Source organism: Giraffa tippelskirchi, chromosome 11, assembly GCF_054371585.1.
Source record: "Giraffa tippelskirchi isolate mGirTip1 chromosome 11, T2T-mGirTip1v1.2.pri, whole genome shotgun sequence".
In the NCBI taxonomy this organism is placed as follows: Eukaryota; Metazoa; Chordata; class Mammalia; order Artiodactyla; family Giraffidae; genus Giraffa; species Giraffa tippelskirchi.
In genome coordinates this window covers 128,357,585-128,380,367 of record NC_137285.1, presented here as the reverse complement: position 1 = coordinate 128,380,367, position 22,783 = coordinate 128,357,585, and the positions used below count along the sequence as shown (strand labels likewise).

General features: G+C 37.8%; 1 protein-coding gene across 2 annotated transcripts in view; it reads left to right on the top strand.

Moving 5' to 3' along the window:
• Positions 1 to 22,783, top strand: part of SLC5A12 (solute carrier family 5 member 12) — a 116,310-nt gene that overhangs the window by 1,714 nt on the left and 91,813 nt on the right. For both annotated transcript variants that reach the window (XM_081543188.1, XM_081543187.1), the window contains exons 2-8: positions 6,214 to 6,279; positions 7,509 to 7,560; positions 9,184 to 9,251; positions 13,890 to 14,044; positions 14,165 to 14,305; positions 19,169 to 19,298; positions 20,169 to 20,257. In XM_081543188.1, coding sequence (XP_081399314.1) covers positions 6,214 to 6,279; positions 7,509 to 7,560; positions 9,184 to 9,251; positions 13,890 to 14,044; positions 14,165 to 14,305; positions 19,169 to 19,298; positions 20,169 to 20,257 — 701 coding nt within the window. The remainder of the gene's footprint in view (positions 1 to 6,213; positions 6,280 to 7,508; positions 7,561 to 9,183; positions 9,252 to 13,889; positions 14,045 to 14,164; positions 14,306 to 19,168; positions 19,299 to 20,168; positions 20,258 to 22,783) is intronic.

Sequence of the window (22,783 nt, the reverse complement as noted above, 5' to 3'; positions counted from 1 at the left end):
GCAAATGGTAAATACAGAGGAAGAGTTTATATTATTATAATTATTGTTCTTGTTGCTGCTGTCCCCAAATTTATAGTCTCGCTGTAGAGGCTTTAATTTATGTTTATTTGTTCATCCTCCATTTCTTGCTGCCTATCTATGGATATTCTTACCAGGTCTTTCAAAGTAGAAAGGACTGAAAGGGGAGAGTTTAATTTCCCCATCTCTTGAATCCAGGATGGCCTTGTGACTTGCTTTGGCCAATAGAATGTGGCAGAAGTGATGTGTGAATTTGGAGCTGAAGTCTCGTGAGCTTATAGCTTCTGCCTTTGCCTTCTTGGAATGCGGTTGTGATACAGCTATGTCAGGATGTGGATCTAGCTGGTCTCCCTTCTGGAGGATGAATGGACACTTAGAGGAGAACAGAGGCAGCCTGGCTAGCAGCCAACACCAATCACCAGACTTGTGAGTGAGGCCATCTTGGACTTTCTCCCCCAGCTTATCTTCCCATTGATTGCAGCCGCATGAGAACCTTGGGCAAACAAGAAGAGCAATGGCCCACCCAGTCCTAAAAACTGTGAGAAATAGTAAGTCCTTCGTTGTTAAGCCAATGACTTTTGGGGCTGCCAATAACCAACTGATTTAAATGCTTTAATATGCAGAGAGATTTCAAGACTAATCTATGAATCTGTGCTACTTTGTCACTATTCTCTCCCATGTCAAAGCATAAGGAATTGTTCTCACCCTCAAGTTGTTAATTAGGCTCAGCTCATTTGCAACAGCATGCATTTTCATTATCTCCACTTGGACAGTTTATAATTAGTCTCACCATGTTATCTCCACTTCAGTTAGAGTTATTTTCTTCTTTCTGTTATCAACATCAATAGATCCAGTCTGTTATAATTTATCCTTAACACTAGCTTGTGGGCTACCTTCTTTCTCATTTTTCTTAGTCTTCTTCTTCTTTTTTTTAATTTAAAGCACAAACTTGTTTTTCTTATTTTATTTATTTATTTATTTTTTTGGCTGCACTAAGTCTTCGTTGTGACACATGGGCTGGCAAACAGGTTTAGTTGCCCCACAGCATGTGGGATTAAACTCATGTTTCCTGCATTAGAAAGTGGATTCCCAACCACTGGACCACCTGGGAAGTCCTTTCTTGCACTTCTTAAACTAAATAGTTTCTGAACTACTTACTGTTCTCTAATCCAGATTTTTCATTATAATGCCAAGGCCACTACTTCTCTATGTCTTCTTCCATGGTGTTTTCTAAGCATTATAGATTAGATACTCTTTATTTATAAATTGCTTTCCTTTTACTTCTTTAAGTTACATTTGTGGCATTTTAGTAATTATAGTTAAAAGTTGAGAAATTTGATGTGTGGGTATAAGATATCATTATTGAGTATTATTTCAGTATAGTAAATATTGTGACAAAATATTTGTTGCAAAATGAATGTTTAGTGTGTAATAGGGTCTGAACCACTGTTATGAGACCTTTTCTAGACCATTTTAAGGGTTGGTTTTTACTCTCAGTGAGATAGGTCATTACAATGTTTGAGCAGGAGAGTGCTGTAATGTGACTTGTATTTCAAGAGTATTCCTCTAGCAGGATATTACTGCTGAAGCAGGGAGGCTAGTTAGGAGGCTACTGCCATAATCTAAGCAAGAGATGACAGTATTAGTGTGGACACAGAGGGGATGCCACAAGTGAAATTCTGAAAGTGGGGGGAGGAGATGCCAGGATTCTTTTATGAATTGCATGTGAGGAGTGAGACAAAAAGAGAAGTCAAGGATGGCTTCATGTTACTTGGACTTGAACCCACATGAAAAGTGGACTTGTTATTTCCTGAGATGGAAAGAAGTGTGGCTAGATCAGGTTTGGGGTTTTGAAAATAATCCATCATGACGGTAAATGTTACCTGTGCTATTTTTAGAAGCAAGCATGCTGTGTGCAACTTTTCTGCTGAACTTCCATTTTACTTTTGACCGTACCCAGTATTCTTGCCCAGAAAATTCCATGGACAAAGGAGCCTGGTGAGCCTCAGTCCATGGGGTTGCAAAGAGTCAGACACAACTGAGCAACTGAACATGCTTACTTGCAAAGCAATAAATCTAGCAAAGATGACCACTGGATGAGTAAGTGAGTGAATACAATCTTTCAGATGGAAAATTATGCAGTTTGAATAGTCTCTTATTATGGAGTGAGATAGTGGCAAAGCTCAAAGTAAAATTCAAGGAGTCTTACTTCATATATACATATATATATATATATATTTTTTTTTTTTTTTCTTAATACTGTCTAGTTTGACCAAATTGACTGAATTTAGACAAACTAAACTGAGTTGGATGTTAAAACCAATGACTTTTTCTAGATTCCTATAGCAGTTTCCTTACCCTGTCTCCATTTTTCAGTAACAATTTCCTGCTTGCTTTCCTAGACTTCCTATGCTATCCAACCAATACCATGTATTTTAGGTGTTGTTACATTTCTCAACTTCTGACATCAGTCTTTATGTCAGGTATCTATTGCTGTGTAATATACCACCCCAAAATAAATTTCTTAAAACAACAATTAAATCTGTTCACCATTCAGTGGATCAGTAATCTGATCTGAGCTTAAGAAGGTCTAATAAGACAGTCAGGCTCTTCTTCTGGTCTAACTTGGGGCCGTCTATGTGACTGCCATCAGCTAGTGCTTTGGCTCATTGGTCTAGGCAAACTCAGATGGGACAACTTATATAATAGCATACCACACTTGGTATCATCTTACAGTAGGCTATCCGTAACTCTTAATATTATGGGAGAAGAATCTCTGTCAACAAGAAGGCACAGATTATCACACAAGCAATCCTGCAGTCTCCACTAAAATCATACCTGTTATTAATAGAAATATCACTGTCCTAAGTTGCGTTTGCCCAGAAGCAAATCCTGAGACAAGGAGTTGTATGCAAGTCATTTTTGGGGGAAATGATTTTATTAAACTATCAGTAGGCCAGTGGCAAGTAAGACATGGAAAAAAAAAAGCCAATGTTTTTGAGCAGGTTGTTAACCATGAGCAACTGAGGTTCCATCTCACTGAGGATCTCAGGGAGACAGTATAGGTCACATATCAGGGTTGGCCTCCCTGAAATGGAAATTACCGGCATTTTTTGGGTCTAACTTCCTTTTATCATTGGCTTTCAGCAATTCTAGTCTGTCCTGGGCAAGGGCTGAGATAAAGCACTCCAACAGATAATCACAGAACAGTTAGATGCCATCAAGGTGTACTGGGACAGAGAGTGGCAATAAGCTACAGGGGTCACACCCACAACAACTACTACAGTCACTAAGATCCCATATATTCCTGTCCCTGCACTTGGTGTTATCATCCACTGTGTCATTAGATCATACAATTGTCAATTTTAGAAAGAAGGAACCATGGTTTAGTGCAATAATCTAATCTTTCCAAGGACATGTAATCTGAACCCAAGTTGTCCTCAACATAAAAGTTTTGTTCTGTTTTTTTTTTAATCCTGTGATAGCTGAGACTTTTGGATCCTTCCTCAGTGACTTCTTTACTTCTTTAAAAATATTTAACTTGTACATGGTGCCCTCATTCACACATCCACCTGACTCATAGTGTACTGAATGCATCGTCTGAAGAAAGGTGGGCTGAAAATAAGGCAGTTCTTTCCTTGGGGGAAGGGTTGAGCGGGTAAGTTGGGAGATGTGCATTAGTGTGAAATCGAGTGACAATTCTGCCAAGAGGAGTCTTTTTACAATTCTGCCAAGAGGAGTCTTTTCTAGGGTTTTAAAGAAGATCCCATCTTAAGGCATCAAACAACTCTTACTTATGTATCATTTCTAGGAAAAAGGAGTAGTAAATTCCTGGTTTAATCAAAATGATTTTTCTTAAATTAGATAACAAATATTATCAATTAAAAATTACTACCAAAAATTACTACTAAGATATTAAATCCTCAAACCATTTGCTACTTTTAACATTTATTTTGTTCATTCAATGCATGTTTATTATGCATTGGAATAAAAATACTAGTGCCTCCTAAAATAGGAATTCTAGGAATTCAGGAATACTTTTGTTGACTCCCAACAGTAAATCAGATACATCTATTTAGTATGTTCACAGCTCCCTGTAGCTTTTCTTCTAGTACATATCATCACTGTAACTTTACTGTTATAAATTTAGTAGTCTCCTCCTCTCATCTGTAACATCTTTTGGGTCACGAACTATATAATATTTGCTATAATTGTAGGTCAGAATACAATATGGAAGACAAGGGATAAATATTTGTTAAATGAATACATGAAAGATGAAGATAAAATGAAAAAATTGGACACTGTTTACATGCACCAGGGAAAATAAGTGGTAGATTGGAAGATGCATATACCTCCCTCCAAAAATGGTCTTCCCAGTGCTCAGTGGTAAAGAAACCACCTGCCAAGCAGAAGATACAGATTCTATCCTTGGGTCTGGAATATTCCCTGAAGGAACAGTAGCAACCCACTCCAGTATTCCTGCCTGGGAAATCCCATGAACCAAGGAGTCTGGCAGGCTACAGTCCATGGTGTCACAAAGAATCAGACACAATTTAGCGACTAAACTACTACCACCACTCTCTAAAAGGGATAATAAATGTCCTAATGCCAGGAATCTGTAACTATTACCTTTTATGGTTTTAAAAAAGAGATCCTTGCAAAATTGATTGAATTAAGAATCTTGAGATAGAGGGATTATCCTGATTTAACCAGGCAGGCCTTGAGTACAATCACATTTATAAAAGGGAGGCAGAGGGATACTTGTCAGACAAAGAGAAAGCAATGTGACCACAGAGGCAGAAACCGGAGTGATGAAGTTTAAGGAATGCCTGCAGCCACCAAAAACTCCTAAGAGGCAAGAGGTAGATTCTTCCCTAAGACCTCCAAAGGGAGCAGAGCCCAGCCAACACCCCGATTTTGGTCCAGTGAAATTGACTGAATTGCTGACTTCCAGAACTGTAAGAGAACACATTTCTGTTGTTTAAAGTCACCAAATTTGTGATAGTTTGTTACAGTAGCTATAAGAAATGAATACCGTAAAATATGTGATGTGTGCATGCATGCGTGCGTGCTCAATCAAGTCCAACTCTTTGCAACCCATGGACTGTAGTCAGTCAGGCTCCTCTGTCCATGGGATTTTCCAGGCAAGGATATTGAAGTGGGTTGCCATTTCCTGTTCTAGAGATCTTCCCAACCCAGGGATCGAATTCACATCTCTTGCATCTCCTGTATTGGCAGGTGGATTCTTTACCACTGTGCCACCTGGGAAGCCTATAAAATGTGTGAATCCAACACTAAAATACAAGGTAGCTGGTGATCAAATGCTAAAGAAGTTTAGTATAATTGCCTTAAGAGCTTGGAAGGGAAAGTATTAGCAGGAACAGGAATGGCAATCAGGCTCTCGTTTCTGAAAGATGACTAATAATTGGTGAATTATGAGAGTTGGAGGTGAGGGGAGGCTCTCTTACACTGAAAAATCTTCCTACACAGAAGAGAAATCTGCAGAGTACAAAGCGTGCTGGCTGTACAATACACAGTGATTCTAAGTACACAGTAAATCAGGTGAGGGCTAGTGATGTTGAGAGGGGAAGGGTGTGGATCAGATAGTAGAGGGTTTAGAATGGAAAGCCTGCATGTGCATTTTGTTTTGTCAGTGATAGAGAATCACTGAAACCTTTGAGGAAAAGTGTGATGTGACCAGCGTTCTGCTTTAGGAGAATCAGTGTGGCAGGTGTGTGGTTGGTGGAATGGGTGGGCACAATTTGGAGAGGGTTTAGAGAGCTCAGGTAGGGGGTTACTGCATTGATCTGGGTAAGAGGTAAGGAAGGCCTGAGCTGAATCTGGGGGCAGTGTGGCTAGAAAAGGAAATAATGGCGTTAGTACATCTAGTAGGAAGAGCCCTGGGGACAGAGCCAGAAGACCTTTTAACTGAAGCAATAATAATTTAAAAATAAAAAAAAGTATTTGTCTTCTCTGACCATCATGTGAAGTTTGAGCAAAAACTGAGCTTTAATACATCTTTGACTTTAAACAATCCAAATTTGTTTCCCTTTCTTTCAACTTCAAATAGGGTAAAATTGTGTTATAAAGCTAACCATTAAGCTCAGAGAAATACCAAGAAAAAGCAAACCTTCTTAGCAGCCCTTAAGTAAAACTTGCTGATTCTTTGCATGTCCTTCTCTCTGTTCTTTCTAGTACTTACAACTACGATTCAACAAACCAGTTCGTTATGCAGCCACAGTCATCTACATTGTGCAAACGGTAAGGAGGAAGGGCTGCTGCAGAGGTGGGCTGTGGGGTGGCAGGAATGGGTTTGTTTATTTCAAGAAGCAATTAACAGTTAAAAGAAAGATTCAACACTAAGAAGAAACTACTGCCTTCCAAGGATAGCACTTTCAAAATATGTGATTTTATAGAGGGATTTCCACATTTCATAGACTTCTTATATCTGTATAAATAATAACAAATACATATCATAAAACACCAAGGGAACAAAAAAGCATTTTGTTAAATTTATTGTGAACTCTTATTGAACTTGTACAAGTTACTTTTGATATGAAATGGTCTGGTAACTGTTTTGTTTTTTTTTTTTTTGCTAGTTTAGCTGTGTTGAACCAGAAATACTCATTTCTGGTTCAACACAGAAATGAGTTAGTTTCTGAAAATTAGTTTAAAATTATACTCTCAAACCAACACTCCCACATCCCCTTTTGGACTCTTCTCCTACCTCCTTGGTTCTAGGGTATCCTCTTGCTGCCACAGCTGCCTGTGGGCTAGCTTCGATGCATTTCAATGACTCACCAAGAACTTTCTGCTAGAAGATAACCTTCTTCCACTTTCTAAATTAAAACTTCCATCAGTGACTGAAGGATTTAAGAGTAAGAAAACAGGGAAAACAATGCTCCTTAACCTGTCCGTGGTTATTTGCCTTTTAAAACTCTCACATGGATCTGTAAATGGTGAAATTTCATTTAAAACTATATGGGACCAGACCCACTTCTGTCAGTGTAGTGGCCTCCAGTTCTGGGAGTTTGAAGATATGCCCATAACAGAGGTCACCCATGTTGCTAGTTTTCCCTGCAAGATGCTCTCCTCATAGATTATTCCATCTCCACTCTAAAGTCTAGGTTTCAGCAAACTGCTAAAATGTGTTTGTGTTATGGTGATATGTGTATAACAGGGCAGTGGAAGGGTGAGTCAAAAACAGAACCCTATTTTCATATCCTTCAGAAATACACCAGCTGTAGCCATAAAATCTCAAAATTTATAGCCATCTTAAAAGTCCAATAGCCTTCCTCTATCTCATGCTTATTATCCTTTTTGCAAACTAGTTACAGTTGCCAAGGACTTCAAAACAAGAGTGTGAGGGAATGAAATGTTTGGAACAAGTTGAAGGAAATGTAGCGCTAAGGTCGTAAGGAAGTTTTTAGGAAGGTTTCCTGTCCATGTCACTCTTCTCACTGTTCACCTGATTCTTGTCTCTCCACCAGATTCTCTACACAGGAGTGGTGGTGTACGCTCCTGCCCTGGCCCTCAACCAAGGTGGGCCACACTCTATCGTGCTTTCCGCCATTTTTATACCTGCCTTGTCACCTTGAGAAATATATGCACAGAATCTTGTTGGGAAGACATTCCTGTGGTTAGAATACTACGAATTACTGTAGTTGTCACAACATAAAGCTCTGAAAATTGAACATTGAAAATAATGTGAATAACTAGTTACTTGACTTTATCCACATGGTTTCAAACATCCAATTTGATTGTTGTTCGTTTTCTAATCACTGAAGTAATGACAATTTTTTTTTTTTTTGAGGTTTGGTTGATTTACAATATTGTATTAGATTCAGGTGTACATCAAAGTGATTCAGTTGTATATTTTTCAAGTTATTTTCCATTATAGGTTATTACAAGATATAGAATATAGTTCCCTGTGCTAAATCTTTGTTGTTTATCTTTTTCATGTATAACAGTTTAGAAATAGTATTAGAAATCCTATGTGTGTGTGTGTTAGTTGCTCAGTTGTGCCCTACTCTTTGCGACCCCATGGACTGTAGCTCACCAGACTCCTCTATCCACGGGATTCTCCAGTCAAGAATACTGGAATGGATTGCCATTCCCTTCTCCAGGGAATCTTCCCAACCCAAGAATCAAAGCTGAGTCTCCTGCATTGTAGGCAGATTCTTTACCGTCTGAGCTACCATTTATCCCTACTCCCTCTCTTGCCTCTTTGGTAACCATAAGTTGACAATTTTGTATTGTATATACACAGCCTAAATAAGGTCATCTATAACATATGGTCCTTTCTCAGTAATCTCATGAAGAGGATACTCTGAATACATGAGTAAAAGGTGTTTGTAGTAATTATTTTAAGATTTACACTTGACCTTGTTGAAAGAATAGAATCCCATGGGGGAAAAAGGAAAGAAAAACCAAAAGCAAAAGAAATTTCATAATGATATCTTAATATTAGAAGCCCTCAATATTCAATTTAATTGTGCTATGTGCTTATACCAAAAAATATTTATTCATAGTCATCGTTGAGGTGGTTTCAAAGTATGCAGACTAATTTTGTTAAGAAAAGCAAACAAATAATGAAATGTTTGGTGCAAAGATTGGACTAACTAACTTTTTTAAGAAAAACAAACAAATAAACAAACAATTGATATAGAGATTGGGAACTCCAGAATCTTAAAAGAAAAAATTTGGCTTATAACATTACATGAAAATTATGGACTGGGTGGCTGCTGCTCAGTCATTTTAGTCGTGACTAACTCTGCAACCCTATGGACTGTAGCCCACCAGGCTCCTCTGTCCTTGGGATTCTCCAGGCAAGAATACTAGAGCGGGTTGCCATGCCCTCCTCCAGGGAATCTTCCCAACCCAGGGTTGAAATCCATGTCTCTTGTGTCTCCTGCACTGAAGGTGGATTCTTTGCTGCTGAACCACTGGGGAAGTCCCATGGACTGGGTTGAGTTATAATAATAAAAAAATCTCTATCAGAGGTGATAAAATTTAATTTAATTTAATTAAATTTTATCACCTCTAATTTGATTTCCATTTGCCCACAAAGAATACTGACAAGAATATTGTGACTTTTTCCTCATAAAGTTTGTTCTTTTACTGTCCTTAAAGGAACTTCTTTCAATATTTTTTCTCCTTTCGTAGTGACTGGGTTTGATCTCTGGGGCTCTGTGTTTGCAACAGGAATCGTTTGCACGTTCTACTGCACCCTGGTATGTATCTAGTTGTGAAAAAGTATTTAGCACTATCTCCTAATATGGAATAAGAGCAAATTTCCAACAACAAGACATCTAAGTATAGCAGAAATTGCTGTTTCTCAATTCAATAGAAATATGCTGCCTTATCTGTAACAGTTTTCTGAGGAAGGTGCTGTTGTTTTATTTAAAATCCTTTTCTGTATCAACCATTAGTAGAATTTGAGCTCTGGGCTCATTTGAGAAAGCCATGAGTAAAAGAAGATTTAATGACAGAAATAACTCCCTGCTTGAAGGTGAGGTGGCCATATGCAACTACTGAGAAAAAAAAAATGTGCTCATTAACAGTGATTATAAACCTTAGGTAACATTTATATTGGGTTGACCAAAAAGGTCATTTGGGTTTTTCTGTAACATCTTATGGTAAAGCTGAACAAGCTTTTTGACCAGCCAGTACTTCACTGACTACTGGTTAAGGAATACAAAATGAACAACCAAGGATGGATGGTATTTTGTAAACTTGAGAATTCCACATCTTGATTTTTGTCTCTTATTGATGGATAAGCTTGGATTACATTTAACATTTGGCTTTATACATGCTTAGTTTTAACCAAGGAACTTGGGTGGCATTGGAAATTATATTTATGAAATTGTTACAATTAGTTTAGTTCAACAAATATTCATTGAGCACCTATTATTTGTCATGCCCTATAATAGGAATCTTTATTCTTCTGAGTCATTGATACCATGCTTGCTAAGTCACTACAGTTGTGTCCAACTCTTTGTGACCCCATGAACTGTAGCCTGCCAGGCTCCACTGTCCATGGGATTCTCTAGGCAAGAATACTAGAATGGGTTGCCACGCCCTCCTTCAGGGGATCTTCCCGACCCAGGGATGGAACCCGAGTCTGCACTGCAGGCAGATTCTTTATTATCTGAGCCACCAGGGAAGCCCTATTGGTACTATCAGTTCAGTTCAGTTCAGTCGCTCAGTCGTGACTGACTCTTTGCGACCCCATGGACTGCAGCACGCCAGGCCTCCATCACAAACTCCCAGAGTTTACTCAAACTCATGTCCATTGAGTCAATGATGCCATCCAACCATCTCATCCTCTGTTGTCCCCTTCTCCCACCTTCAATCTTTCCCAGCATCAGGGTCTTTTCCAATGAGTCAGTTCTTCACATCGGGTGGCCAAAGTATTGCAGTTTCAGCTTCAGCATCAGTCCTTCCAATGAATATTCAGGACTAATTGGACTGGTTGGATCTCCTTGTATTGTCCTATATATGGAGCCTATAAGTAACTAGTTAAGAATATGGCAATGGTTCCCAGATAGTTGGATTGTCTTTCCCCCTTTATAGAGAAAAACAAAGTAATTGATATATTATCATATAGTATTTTGATATAGCATACTGTCCATGCATTTTGGCCTTGTGTGCATATCACCTGCTTTTTTAACATATGTTATGGTAATATCCAATTTAAAAATGCTCTTATCTCTTTTTTCATACTTGTAAATCCCATCTTTTCTTTACACTACAAAGTTTCATCTTATTATGTTTTTTCCATTCCATTCTCACTACCATACTTCTTTCCAGACGCACATCTCCTTTTGTTGTTGTTCAGTCCCTAAGTCGTGTCTAACTCTTTGCAAATCCATAGAGTACAGCACAGCAGGCTCCCTTTTCCTTCACTATCTCCTGGGGTTTGCTCAAATTCATGTCCATTGAGATGGTGATGCTATCTAACTATCTCATCCTGGACTTCCCAGGTGGTGCAGTGGTGAAGAGTCCACCTACCAAGCAGGAGACTCAGATTCCATCCCTGGGTTGAGAAGATCCCCTGGAGAAGGAAATGGCAACCCATTCCAATATTCTCACCAAGAAAATCCCAGGACAGAGGAGCCTGGAGGGCTACACTCCATGAGGCTGCAAAAAGTCAGACACGACTGAGCAACTGAGCATACACACATCTCCTACCTAAATCAAAAATAGCCTTCTACTTCTTACATGTCTGGCCGTATGTAACAGATTAGTGGCTCCGAAGTATTTGCCTGGAAGTATTTGCCTGTAGGAAGATAACTAGATGCATTGCCAGGGACATGAAAAGCAGACTTCTTAGCAACAATAATGGAAGCCAGAGCAGTGAAACAATATCTTCAAAGCATTGAAAGAAACAATTGTCAATTATAATTGTGTATTCAGCAAAACTATCTTTCAGCAAAACTATCAACTGTCAAGAACTAAGAGAAATTGCCATTAACATATCTTCCCCAGAGAATAACCTAAAGGAAGTATTGTGGGAAGACACAAAATTCTCTAGTTTTTGATGGAAAAAATGATAAAAATATAATAATGAACATTTAGTAAGTCTAGTCAAACAATTTTTGGTGCTTAATGACAATAATTTTATTGTGTGGTATAATTTATATAATGTTAAATAATATAATTTATAATATTAAAATGTAATAACAATAATTATATGTAATTTAGGGATTAAGAAAAAGAATAATTTCATTTAGACATCAATAGCATGTAAATCAGGGAGAGTGTACTTAGACTTAAAGATGTTTTAATCCTTGAATTGTTGGAGATTAAGACATTTTAAAAATTTAGACTTTAAATGAAAAATTCATGGCAAAATTTCAAGGGGACCCGTTTAAAGAAAACAGTCAAAGTAGAAAAAGGGAATTAAAGTGAAAAAAAAAAAAACCCTCAACTGATCTAAGCAAGAGGAAAAAAATATATAGAAAAAGTAGAACAAATAGCAAAAAGATGTCAGAAACAAGTCTGGATATTTTAAAAATCACAATAAACAAAAATGAGCTAAATGTACTACCTCTTAATTGATTTCAGTTCCTCCCTCCAACCTGCATACCTCTGTCAGCCTAATCTTCTTCAAACATGCATCTCTTCATGCCACTTAACTGACCTAATTCTCTCTTTGCTTCCCATTGTTCACAGGATAAATTGTAAGCTTCTTAGTCTAGTGTTGAAAATCTTTCAGTCTGTGAGTCAGTTAGCCCAATTTGATCTCTCCTCGCCACACCTCTGTTCCATCCTCTCTGGCCAGGCTGCAGGCTTCAGTGTCTCTCCAAAATAATGGCTCATCTATCTAACACTTGCTCATATTGCAGTCTCTTTACTCTGATAATCCCTTGGATGTATAGCATAGCTAAGATGATCAGTGGACAGTGGAAAAGATTTTAAAAATAATAATAAGAAATGATTCCTGCCATCCAGGAGTTTGCAATCTAGTGAGGTAAACAGTAGGCAACACAAAACAACACAGACTGATTAAATACCTAAGTGACACTCAAGATACAATCAGGATTATATGTGAGTGGTGTGTGGGTGGGTATGTTTCTTGCTATATGAAGGAGTTATAAAAATCAGAGAAGTTTTCATGCTAGCTATAATCTGCCTTTTGATGCATATTTGATACAGTGGTTTGTTCTCTTTCCCCAGGTTTAGCTCAAGTTCAGGTTTATGTATACTTTTGCATAACCCATGCCAAATAGCCCCTGAAAGGATGTGTTTGGCATTGGTCTTTGTATCACCAAAATCTGATATTTTGATTTGGATTTGGAAGGGTTATCATCTTCAAAGAAAATCAAAATACCACTACTTGGGAGGAGTAAGTAAGAGACTGAATATCCCTCCAATCAGAAATTGAACAGAATATGCAAATACAATGCATCTGGAAGGGACTTTTATGTCTATTTTTTAAACTCATTTTAATTTTAATTCCACAAGAAATGATGAGACAAATCCAATGTCTTCTTTCTCCTCAAGATAAAGATGAAGCCTGTCATCTTTTCATAGAAGTTCTTGACACTCTGGAGGAGTAACTGAGGATAATAATTCTATTTTTCAGTGTTAAAAATATCACACCCTTTCATTCTCATAGTGCTTATTCATTTTCAAAGTACTTTTAAAATATATCACTTCATTTAATCTTTCCTAATTTGCACATTCCACTTTCACCATGGTCCTAAAAGATTCTCCAGCAGCCTCTTTCTTTCCTCCTTTCTTCTTGCCCACATAGTTCCAACTAGAATTGTACATTGGAGTCACTTGGGGGGCTTTCAGAAACACTTAGAACTGTCCCAATCCAGACCTCAATTTATTCTGAATCCCTGGGAATGGGGCTCAGACACTGTTTTGTTTGTTTGTGTGCTTTCAAATTCCCCAAGTGACTCTAAAGAGGATCCAAATTTGATAACAACTGCTCTAACCACTTGCTTAATCACCCTCTCCTGAAATCTACTGTTAGATTCACCCTTTTGACACTTTGGTTTGCTCATCTCACTATTTTATCTTCCTCCAGCTCTTAAAACTCTTTTCTCCATGAATGTATGGAATCTATCATTCCTTCCTAGTTCTTTTTTTTTTTTTCAGTAGCCTACCATGTCAGTTTCCCCAAATTTATTCACTATCACTAAATTTACAAAAATAAATCTCAAGTTGTACAAGCCAGACCCAGGTGGTTATCCTCAATAAACTTGGCACATAAAAGATGTTCAGTGACCATGAAAGGAAGGAAGAAGAAAAGAAAGAAAGGAAGGAAGGGAGAAAGGGAGGAAAAAGAAAGAAAGATGTCTAGCAGATAGCAAAGAGGTCATTTTAAGAACTCACATCCATTCTCTTCATTTCAGGGAGGATTAAAAGCAGTAGTGTGGACCGATGCATTTCAGATGGTTGTCATGATCGTGGGCTTCTTAACAGTTCTCATTCAAGGATCAACCTATGCTGGTGGATTACACAGTGTATTAGAACGAGCAGAAAATGGATCTCGATTAAATATATTTGAGTATGTCCAATGCTACTTTTTCTTGTTTTATAAAGATTTAACTGTATGACCTCATCACCTAAAATAATATTTGGGTATCAAAGGAATGTGTTTGCTTACTCATTTCTCTCTGCTTCATAGCTTTGATGCAGATCCTCTCAGGAGGCACACTTTTTGGACAATCTCAGTGGGAGGAACCTTTACATGGCTTGGGATCTATGGAGTTAATCAGTCAACCATCCAGCGATGCATCTCTTGTAAAACAGAAAAGCATGCCAAGCTGTAAGTTATTAATAAAAATTTTTATGTTTTCTTCTCTGCCCTTCTTGGGTACTTATATGCTTTGAGTGTGTATATATATGTGTGTAAAAGAGAGAAAGAAGTGAAGATTCATTTAATTCTTTCAGTAATTTTTTGAGGCAGGCATGACTATTCCCTTCTCCACAAGGAAGTGGCAGGGCTGGGATTTGAACTTATATCTTTTTGTTTGCCTTTGTTCACTATCACTTGTTGCTTTCATTTTTTGAGAAAGTACTAGGTTAAATTAGGTGCTGTGGGAGACAACGCAAAGATAAGGAGCACCTATGTCTTACTTAGAGTTTCTGTGATGAGTTGGTTCTCACCACTATTTCCATTTACCATGTGGTCTCTTCAACTAGCATCTTTATTTTAATGGATTTACCATAAAAGTTTCCAAGGAGGTTAAAAGGATAAAACACAAGGTAATGAGGCAGTCATAACAGGACTTTAGTGGCTCCAACTCCTGCCAGGATGATCAGTCATCAGTTTTACCAGGTCTGCTTACTCTGAAGAACACCACAGAGTCACAACTTGTTAAACCTTTTTTAAACCATGCAAGTCATCCCACTCTCGAGAGTGGAGACCAAATGAAGCTATACACTGTTTTTTTTTTTTTTGCAAAGCTGGAATAAATAGGATAGAATTGCATTGAAAATAGGCATTTCACCCTCATTGCTGCTATCCAAAGTTTCAGCCTCTGCAGACTTGTCAGGATGCCCTTGTCTTCTTTTGGAGTGAGAAACAGTCTCTATAAATATTTCCACAGCTGATCATAAAGACTTTAAGTGTATAGTTTCTTATTTAGATGGAATAAAAGATACAAGTAAATGGACATGGTTCAACATTTTGTGACTTGAATTATAAAAGGGAATATATTACTTATATAGTTCACATACCCTCAGAAGGAAGAAGTGAATGTGTTGTTCACTATTCTATCATTTCATATCTTATTACAATAAATAATATTAAACTCTCTACACATGTGATCATCACTTTATCAAATAGCTGAATTGCTTAAAATGTATTTAAGATCAAATGTAATTTTGATCTTAAAATTCATATAAAATTAGAATTCATTTAAAATTCTGCATTAAAATAGAGGATATCTGATAGGGGAAGAATCCCTAGGTGAAATAAATAGTAATTCTCTGTTAGAGCAAGGGTTTTTTTGGTCTTATGTGCTTGTGTTATACTATTTACTCTTGTGAACATGACCAGTTTCTTCCTATTACTATGATAGTACGTAAAGGTTAGGAAATGTACTTTTTTCACCATATTCCCCACAAGGCCAAGAATGATGCTTTGCTCTTATTAAATATTTATTACTTATTTAACAAAGCAATGCTTCAAGAAGGTGATGCTTATATATGTGAATGTATAAACATATAACTTGATACATATATACATAGGAATTTTTATGTGTGTGTGTGTGTGTGTGTGTGTAGGAGTGTATGTGTATACTCTTACAAGTGTACTTGTGTTTGTGTATCTTTCAGTCTCATTTAGTGGACTGGTTTAAATTAAGCAACCCATTCATAATAGTTTCTCGGAATTTGTTACATTAGCATTTGATGCATATGAAAACTATCAGAAAAGGAGAGATACTCATAAAGGAAGAAATATGTATAATTTCCTAAGCATTTAAGATCGCCATTCTTGTTTTGATCCATCCCCACTCCCATGGAGGGACCAGAACTATGACAGGAATTTTGTTAGAATAAGGAAAGATGAAAAAATAAAAACTTTCTTTAGAAAATATTTACCTGTGAGAATCTAAGTTGATTTAATTGATACCATCCAGGAATGAGAAATCAGCCCAAGTGGTCAGTACGGTTAAAGTGCACATAGCTGGAGGGGAGATTGCTAGAGTAGGGATCTACTGGAACCCTCATTTGTCACAGAACTGGAGCATCAAGGCCACCCCTGGGGCACCTGAATACCATTCAGAGCCAGCTGCCAGCAGACTCTGACCTAGAAGGCTCTACAGAATCTTGATCAGAAATACCACTTCCATTCAATTATCTGAGAGCCTGATGTGATTAAAACATTCCAACAGGGCTAAATCTATGCATCACTGGTAGGTGAAAATACATCCAGAAAGTTCATACTGAATGTGGCTGTAAGTGAAAACCAAAAGTGACCCATTATAAATGCATTTAATTGCATGGTCAGAATTCTGATTACTTACTAAAGACACCTTCATCTTAAGCTAGATCTTCTTCATACCTAGGAATAGTATCACTTACCGAGTCATCTTAGATGTGCTCCCTGGAAACTTCCTTGGATTCTTGTTTCTAGACTTCCATTTACATTTCAGGACTGCTGGTGGGAGATAGTGCTGTGAGGGCAGGAGAAGCTGGTGCAGGTTATCAGGTCCCTTTCCACCACCGCTCATCTCCCAGCTAAGATGAGCACGTCCACAGGCAGTCGCTTATGTTCCATTTTCATTGCTTTTGTTTATTTTCTTTATATCTCTTATTATATATAAAAACACCTTGTTTATTTTGCTTTGGTGATTATTACCTGCCTCCAGTGGGTTCTGGGTTGCCCACTGCTATGTCCTCAGTACCTAGAAGAACCTGGTACATAGTGATGCCTAATAAGTATTTCCTGAAAGAATCAATGAAATGGCTTAGGTTGCAAATAGGAGAATTAGCCTTGCAGGGAGTTAGAGTATACCTCTAACAAAAAATGGGTTTCCCAGGTGGTGCAGAGGTAAGGAATTCACCCGCCCATTGCTAAAGGTGCAGGAGACATGGGTTCAATCCCTGGGTCGGCAAGATCCCCTGGAGAAGGGCATGACAACCCACTCCAGTATTCTTGCCTGGAGAATCCCATGGACAGAAGAGCCTGGCTACAGTCCATGGGATCACAAAGAGTCAGATATGACTGAGCGCGCACACACATCTAGATCCAGGGTGAGGCCAGCCAAATTTCAAGTCTTCCTTGATGTCACGGTCTTGTGCAAGTTGGCAAAGAATTTCCAGACATGAAACAGAATGAGAGAATAGTTTATTAGAGCAGAGAAGACTGTTAGAACAGTGGGCCGGCTCAAGGGAGAGTCGAGGCTTTTGTGGCTAGTAGCCAATTTTTAGAGCTTCAAGACAAAGAAAACTCCTGCTGGAAGGGTGGCATTAGATTATTGGTTAGGGTGCTGTAGGTTGGGTAACAGAGTGGGTATTTTTACCTAATATGGGGTCAGGGAGTTGGCCGATTTAGATTAGGAGGGCTCATGGCAATGGCTGCTATGGCACCTAGTCAGTTCCAGAGTTGACCTTTGTGCAAGCTCCATGTCTGTGGCCTTGGTACAAGGCCTTACACCTATGTCCTGGGCGTATGGCTCCACACCTGAGATTTAGAAAATGTGTAATATTTTGACTTTCAAAGGACAGTATGAATACAAAATTGCCATAGGATACTACAAATGCACTCAAACTGAAGTTAAACAGAATTTTGTAGAATTTAAAAGAGTAAAAAAGAACTGCTCCAAAGAAATGGGGAAAATGACTTTAGGTTTTTCCTACTTTATATTGCCTTTTAAAAAACTGAACTTTAAATTTCATCTGATTTAATCCCTAAAGTGAATGTTGCCAAAATGTGTCTACTTCTACATTTATCTCATCATCTGGGGGGGAAAAAAAAAGATGTTAAAACATAAGTCGGCTTTTTGACAGTTTCATGAATTGAGAGAGGGAAATTATTTGAAGTTATATAATATGAGTGATTGATACATGAAATCTCATCCAAGGAATTAGACCTGACCCCATATTTGAGGCTTTGCAGAAAACCTCTCAATTTCAAAAGATTTACAGAAATACTCTTGAATTCAAAAACCCATAAAAAATCTACCTCGTTCAAATTTCATAATCAGTCTAAAAATGTAATGTTCGCAAGCAAAAATGAAAAATACAAAACGTAGTGATTTTTTAAAATTGAAATATAATCAACATAATATTATGGGGCTTCCCCGGTGGATCAGTGATAAAAAATCTGCCTGCAATGCAGGAGCCACAGGAGATGCACATTCAATCCCTGGGTTGGCAAGACCATTTGGAAGAGAACATGGCAACCAACTCCAGTATTCTTGCCTGGAGAATTCCATAGACAGAGGAGCCTGGTGGGCTACAGTCCATAGGGTTTCAAAGAGTCAGACACGACTGAAGTGACTTAGGACGCGCATAATATTATATTCGTTTCAGGTGTATAAAATAGTGACTTGATATCAGAATATATAGATTCCTGAAGGATATAGAATTGTATCTCATAGCAAAAAGGCCCTCCAAATTTTGTCTTGATTCTTTGGTAATGACCTTGTTGATTAGAAAAATGCACAATATGACAGTTGCAAGTTGAATTTTATTTGGGGAAAAATATGAGAACTGAAGCCCAGAAGATAGCACCTCAGATAGCTCTGAGAAACTGCTCCAAAGAGACAGGGGGGAAAGGTCAGTACATTTGTGATTTTGGTGAAGGAAGAATACATGGAGTCAAGCACATGTTTTTCCAGAAGTTTTCTAACTAGTCTTGTGAAGATTTTGCTAGTCACTAGGAACAGTCATCACCATGAAGGAATTTAATGCTTTTCTAGATATGAGGAGATATAAGAATTGAGCTCATAAAATTAGCTCCTTAAAATATCTAACTATCTGAAGACCTGTCCTGCTGGTTTTTTCCTGAACACAGAGTGCCACATTTCTGCTCTCCAACCGAAACTCCTTTCAGGGAGTGTTGAAAATCAGCAGCTGCCGCAGCTCATGATTTAACACCATGGCAAGTGCCAAATTGTAGTTGACAACCTCACCACATTGTAGTATGACATAGAGTCTCCCATGTGTTCTTTTCTAGAGCCTTGTACTTCAACTTACTAGGTCTCTGGATCATTCTGCTATGTGCGGTCTTTTCTGGGTTAACCATGTACTCTCACTTCAAAGACTGTGATCCTTGGACTTCGGGCATCATCTCAGCACCAGACCAGGTATGTGCTCCCTTGGCGCCAGCTGAAATGAGCATATTTCTGGCCATCACTAGATAATGTTGAGCTATTTCCTCACCTGGACCTCTAGCTATTTCCCAAACCCCACGATTTGATTTCTTTCCTCTCCTCTTGGATGATATTGTCACAAACCAGGATCTAGAGTCTTCACTCTCTCCTCCTACATATTAAACCGTCCCACTGTGTCTTGTGGGGGCTCCTCTCCCACAAATCTGGCTCCAGAATAGAACCATAATACCTAGATTCCCTGAAGACCTGTTTTAAGCACTTGTTTTTATGGCTTGGTTTCTAACATTAAGGATTAACAGGCAAGAAAATGGCACACATTGAAAACATTAAAAAAAATCAAACATTCCTGAACATTCTAAAGTTAATACAGTGCATTTTCCTAATATGACTGTCCCCTTTCTACCCCTTCTCCTACCCTACAGCTGGGTCTCAGGTCCATGGAATTGAATGGGTCATAACTTCATTTGCTGGCATTTAAAAACCATAGTTGATGCAAACTCCTTTATTATTACTTTCTTTTTTCTCCCATCTCCTTTTGCTAAAAAGCTACAATATGTGCTCAGATGGTTAGTCTTGCCCGACTACTTATGATCCCATGGACTGTTGCCCACCAGTCTCCTCTGTCCATGGGATTCTCCCAGCAAGAATACTGGCGTGATGGGCTATTTCCTCCTCCAGAAGATCTTCCCACCCCAGGGATCAAACCTGTGTCTCTTACATCTCCTGCATTGGCAGGCAGATTCTTTACCAGTAGCGCCACCCATGAAGCCCCCAAAATTCCACATTTCAGACATTGCTGATGAGACCGGTCACCTGTCCCATCTTGTTTTGCCTCCTCTTCAGCTGATGCCGTACTTCGTCATGGAGTTATTTTCCACGATGCCTGGACTTCCAGGACTTTTCGTGGCTTGTGCCTTCAGTGGAACTTTGAGGTTAGTGTACTGATAACACTTGTCAGTAGTGTTCTGATAATGAGGATGGTGATAACAAAGCAACAAGGATGACAAGGGTATTAGTGGTATTCACCACCAGTATCACTGAGTACTCACTGTGTGTCAGCTGCCTGCTGAATGCTTTATATGTATCTGCTCATTAGTTGTCATATGAGACCAAAACTACTCATTATCTGACATATAAGGAAACTGAGATTTAGCAAGGTAGATAATTTACTCATGGTAAGAGAGTAAACTGCAGATGTGGTATGTAAACCTTGGCCTGCCCTTGTACTAGATCTTTCTGTTTATTTTCTCGACCTCTTCTGGAGATCACTGCCCCCATGGTTTCACATCACTTGCCCACAAGGCAGCTCTGTTTGCTGGCGTTTCTCATTCAGCTGCAATATATTCTTCCAGATCTCTCCTTTGCAATCCATTCTCTCCATCTTCAATAACACACTCAGGTAGCTAAGAACATCCATTTCCAGAATGTAGACATTATTCTAAATTCAAAATTATTAACATGTTTACTCTGACAGATATGTTAAAAGGCTAATACTATGCCAGGCACAGCTGGTGACTGTGGGGATGCTGCAGACAAGATTGGTGTAAATGTTGCCCTTAAATAAAGTTAGCATTCTAGTAAACATGGGAGATGGATAATATATAACTAAACAATAGTGACAAAAAACAAGATGTTGTTTGATAATGACAAGTAGTATAAAGGAAATGACAGAGTGATAGCATAGAGAGATGATAGGTTTGGGAGCTCTGTTTTTGAGAGGGTCTTTGAGTGAAGTTCTATTTAAGTGTATGACATTTGTGTTGAGATCTAAAGGGTGTGAAGATCACAAACAGGAATTTTTGCAGGCATCGAGGAGGACAAGTAACAAAGCCTCAAGGACATAATCTGTATGAAACAGTTCAGGATCAATGAGAAGAGTTGAAGTTTAGGGAATGAAGAGGAGAGCAAATGAGGAGAAACTGGAAAAGGTGAGCAAGCATCAGATCAGGAAAGTTTTTATGAAAGACTGAAGAGCTTTCTTTGCGTATTAAATAGCAAGGCATTGGAAGATCTGAAGCAGGGAAGTTTGAGTGAGTGATGTCATACAACTGAAGACTCAGTCTTCTTTGTGAAGGGAAGGGGCTATCACAAAAGAAGGAGCGGTGAGAGCAAGTGACTATAAAGTAGACTTTTGCCTTAATCTAGGTGAGACATGACAGTCATGTGGAGAATGGTGGGGGCAGGAGTCTTGAGAGCAATGGCTAAAACAATAAGAGAGTATCACTTTTTTAGATTCCTCATATGAGTGATACCATATGGTATTTGTCTTTGTCTGACTTAATTCATTTAGTATAATACAAATTGCCTTGAGCAGAAGTGGGGTTGGTTGTCTTTCCATACCTTCACTGGCCATCTATATTTCTTTTTCTGTAAAATGCCAGTTCATGTTCCCTGTTATTTTTTTTCCTTTGAGTTTTCTTCCATATACACACACACACACACACACACACACATATAGGAAAAGCTTATTGATATAGGTCTCATTTTTTCTCATTTGTCCTATGTATATTTGCTTTATTAATATTTTTGAGTATATGGAGCTCCTATATTATATTAATCAATTTTTTACATTATGAATTCTGGGTTTATATCATTCTTATGAAGGCTTCTCCATTCCATGTTTACAAAGAATCATCCAGACATCATTCTAGTATATTTATGGTCTTATTAAATGTTAAAATTACTAAATCATCTAGACTATACATGGGGTATACAAAGAAAAGAAGTGGAGTTCCTAACTTATTTTTCTGCTAAGATAGTAGCAAGTTGCCCCACTATTTTTAGTGAAAAGTCACCTTTTCATCACTGACTTGAAATGCTACTTTTATTACATCCTACCTTCTTTAATATTTTTGGAACTTTTCCTGGATTTTCTTTTATATTCCTTTGATCTATTTGTGTATAGCTATGATGATGCTAATAATTCTAATGACTAAGCTTCAAGAATGATTTTAAATATGTTAGTTTAGTATATAGTATTTATTCATTACTTTTACAGAATTTCCCTTGATATCAGTTTTTTTCTAGTTATTTTCAGTCAATTCTATAGAATTTGAATGTACTCAAATCATAATATTTGCAAATACTTTTGAGTTCTTCTTTTCTAATAGCTACACTTCTATTTTCACTCTCTTATACAACTATGCTTTGAGAACAATGATAAAAATAATTGAGGGATCACAGAAATCGTTGTTTTGTTATACACTTTAAAGGGAACGGTTCCTGGATTTTACCAGTAAATATGATACCAGGTTTTGGTTTGAATGATATTATTTATTTACATTTAATATATTTATATAAAACTAATAAAATCATAAATAAGAACAATAATGCATGTATTTATTCCACTTTTAGGAAATATTTTTATCAGGGAGATATATGGAATTGTGATTACTATTGGAATTTTTGAAATAATTATTGTTTTCTTTTCTAGCTCTTAACGTATCAATATTAGTATC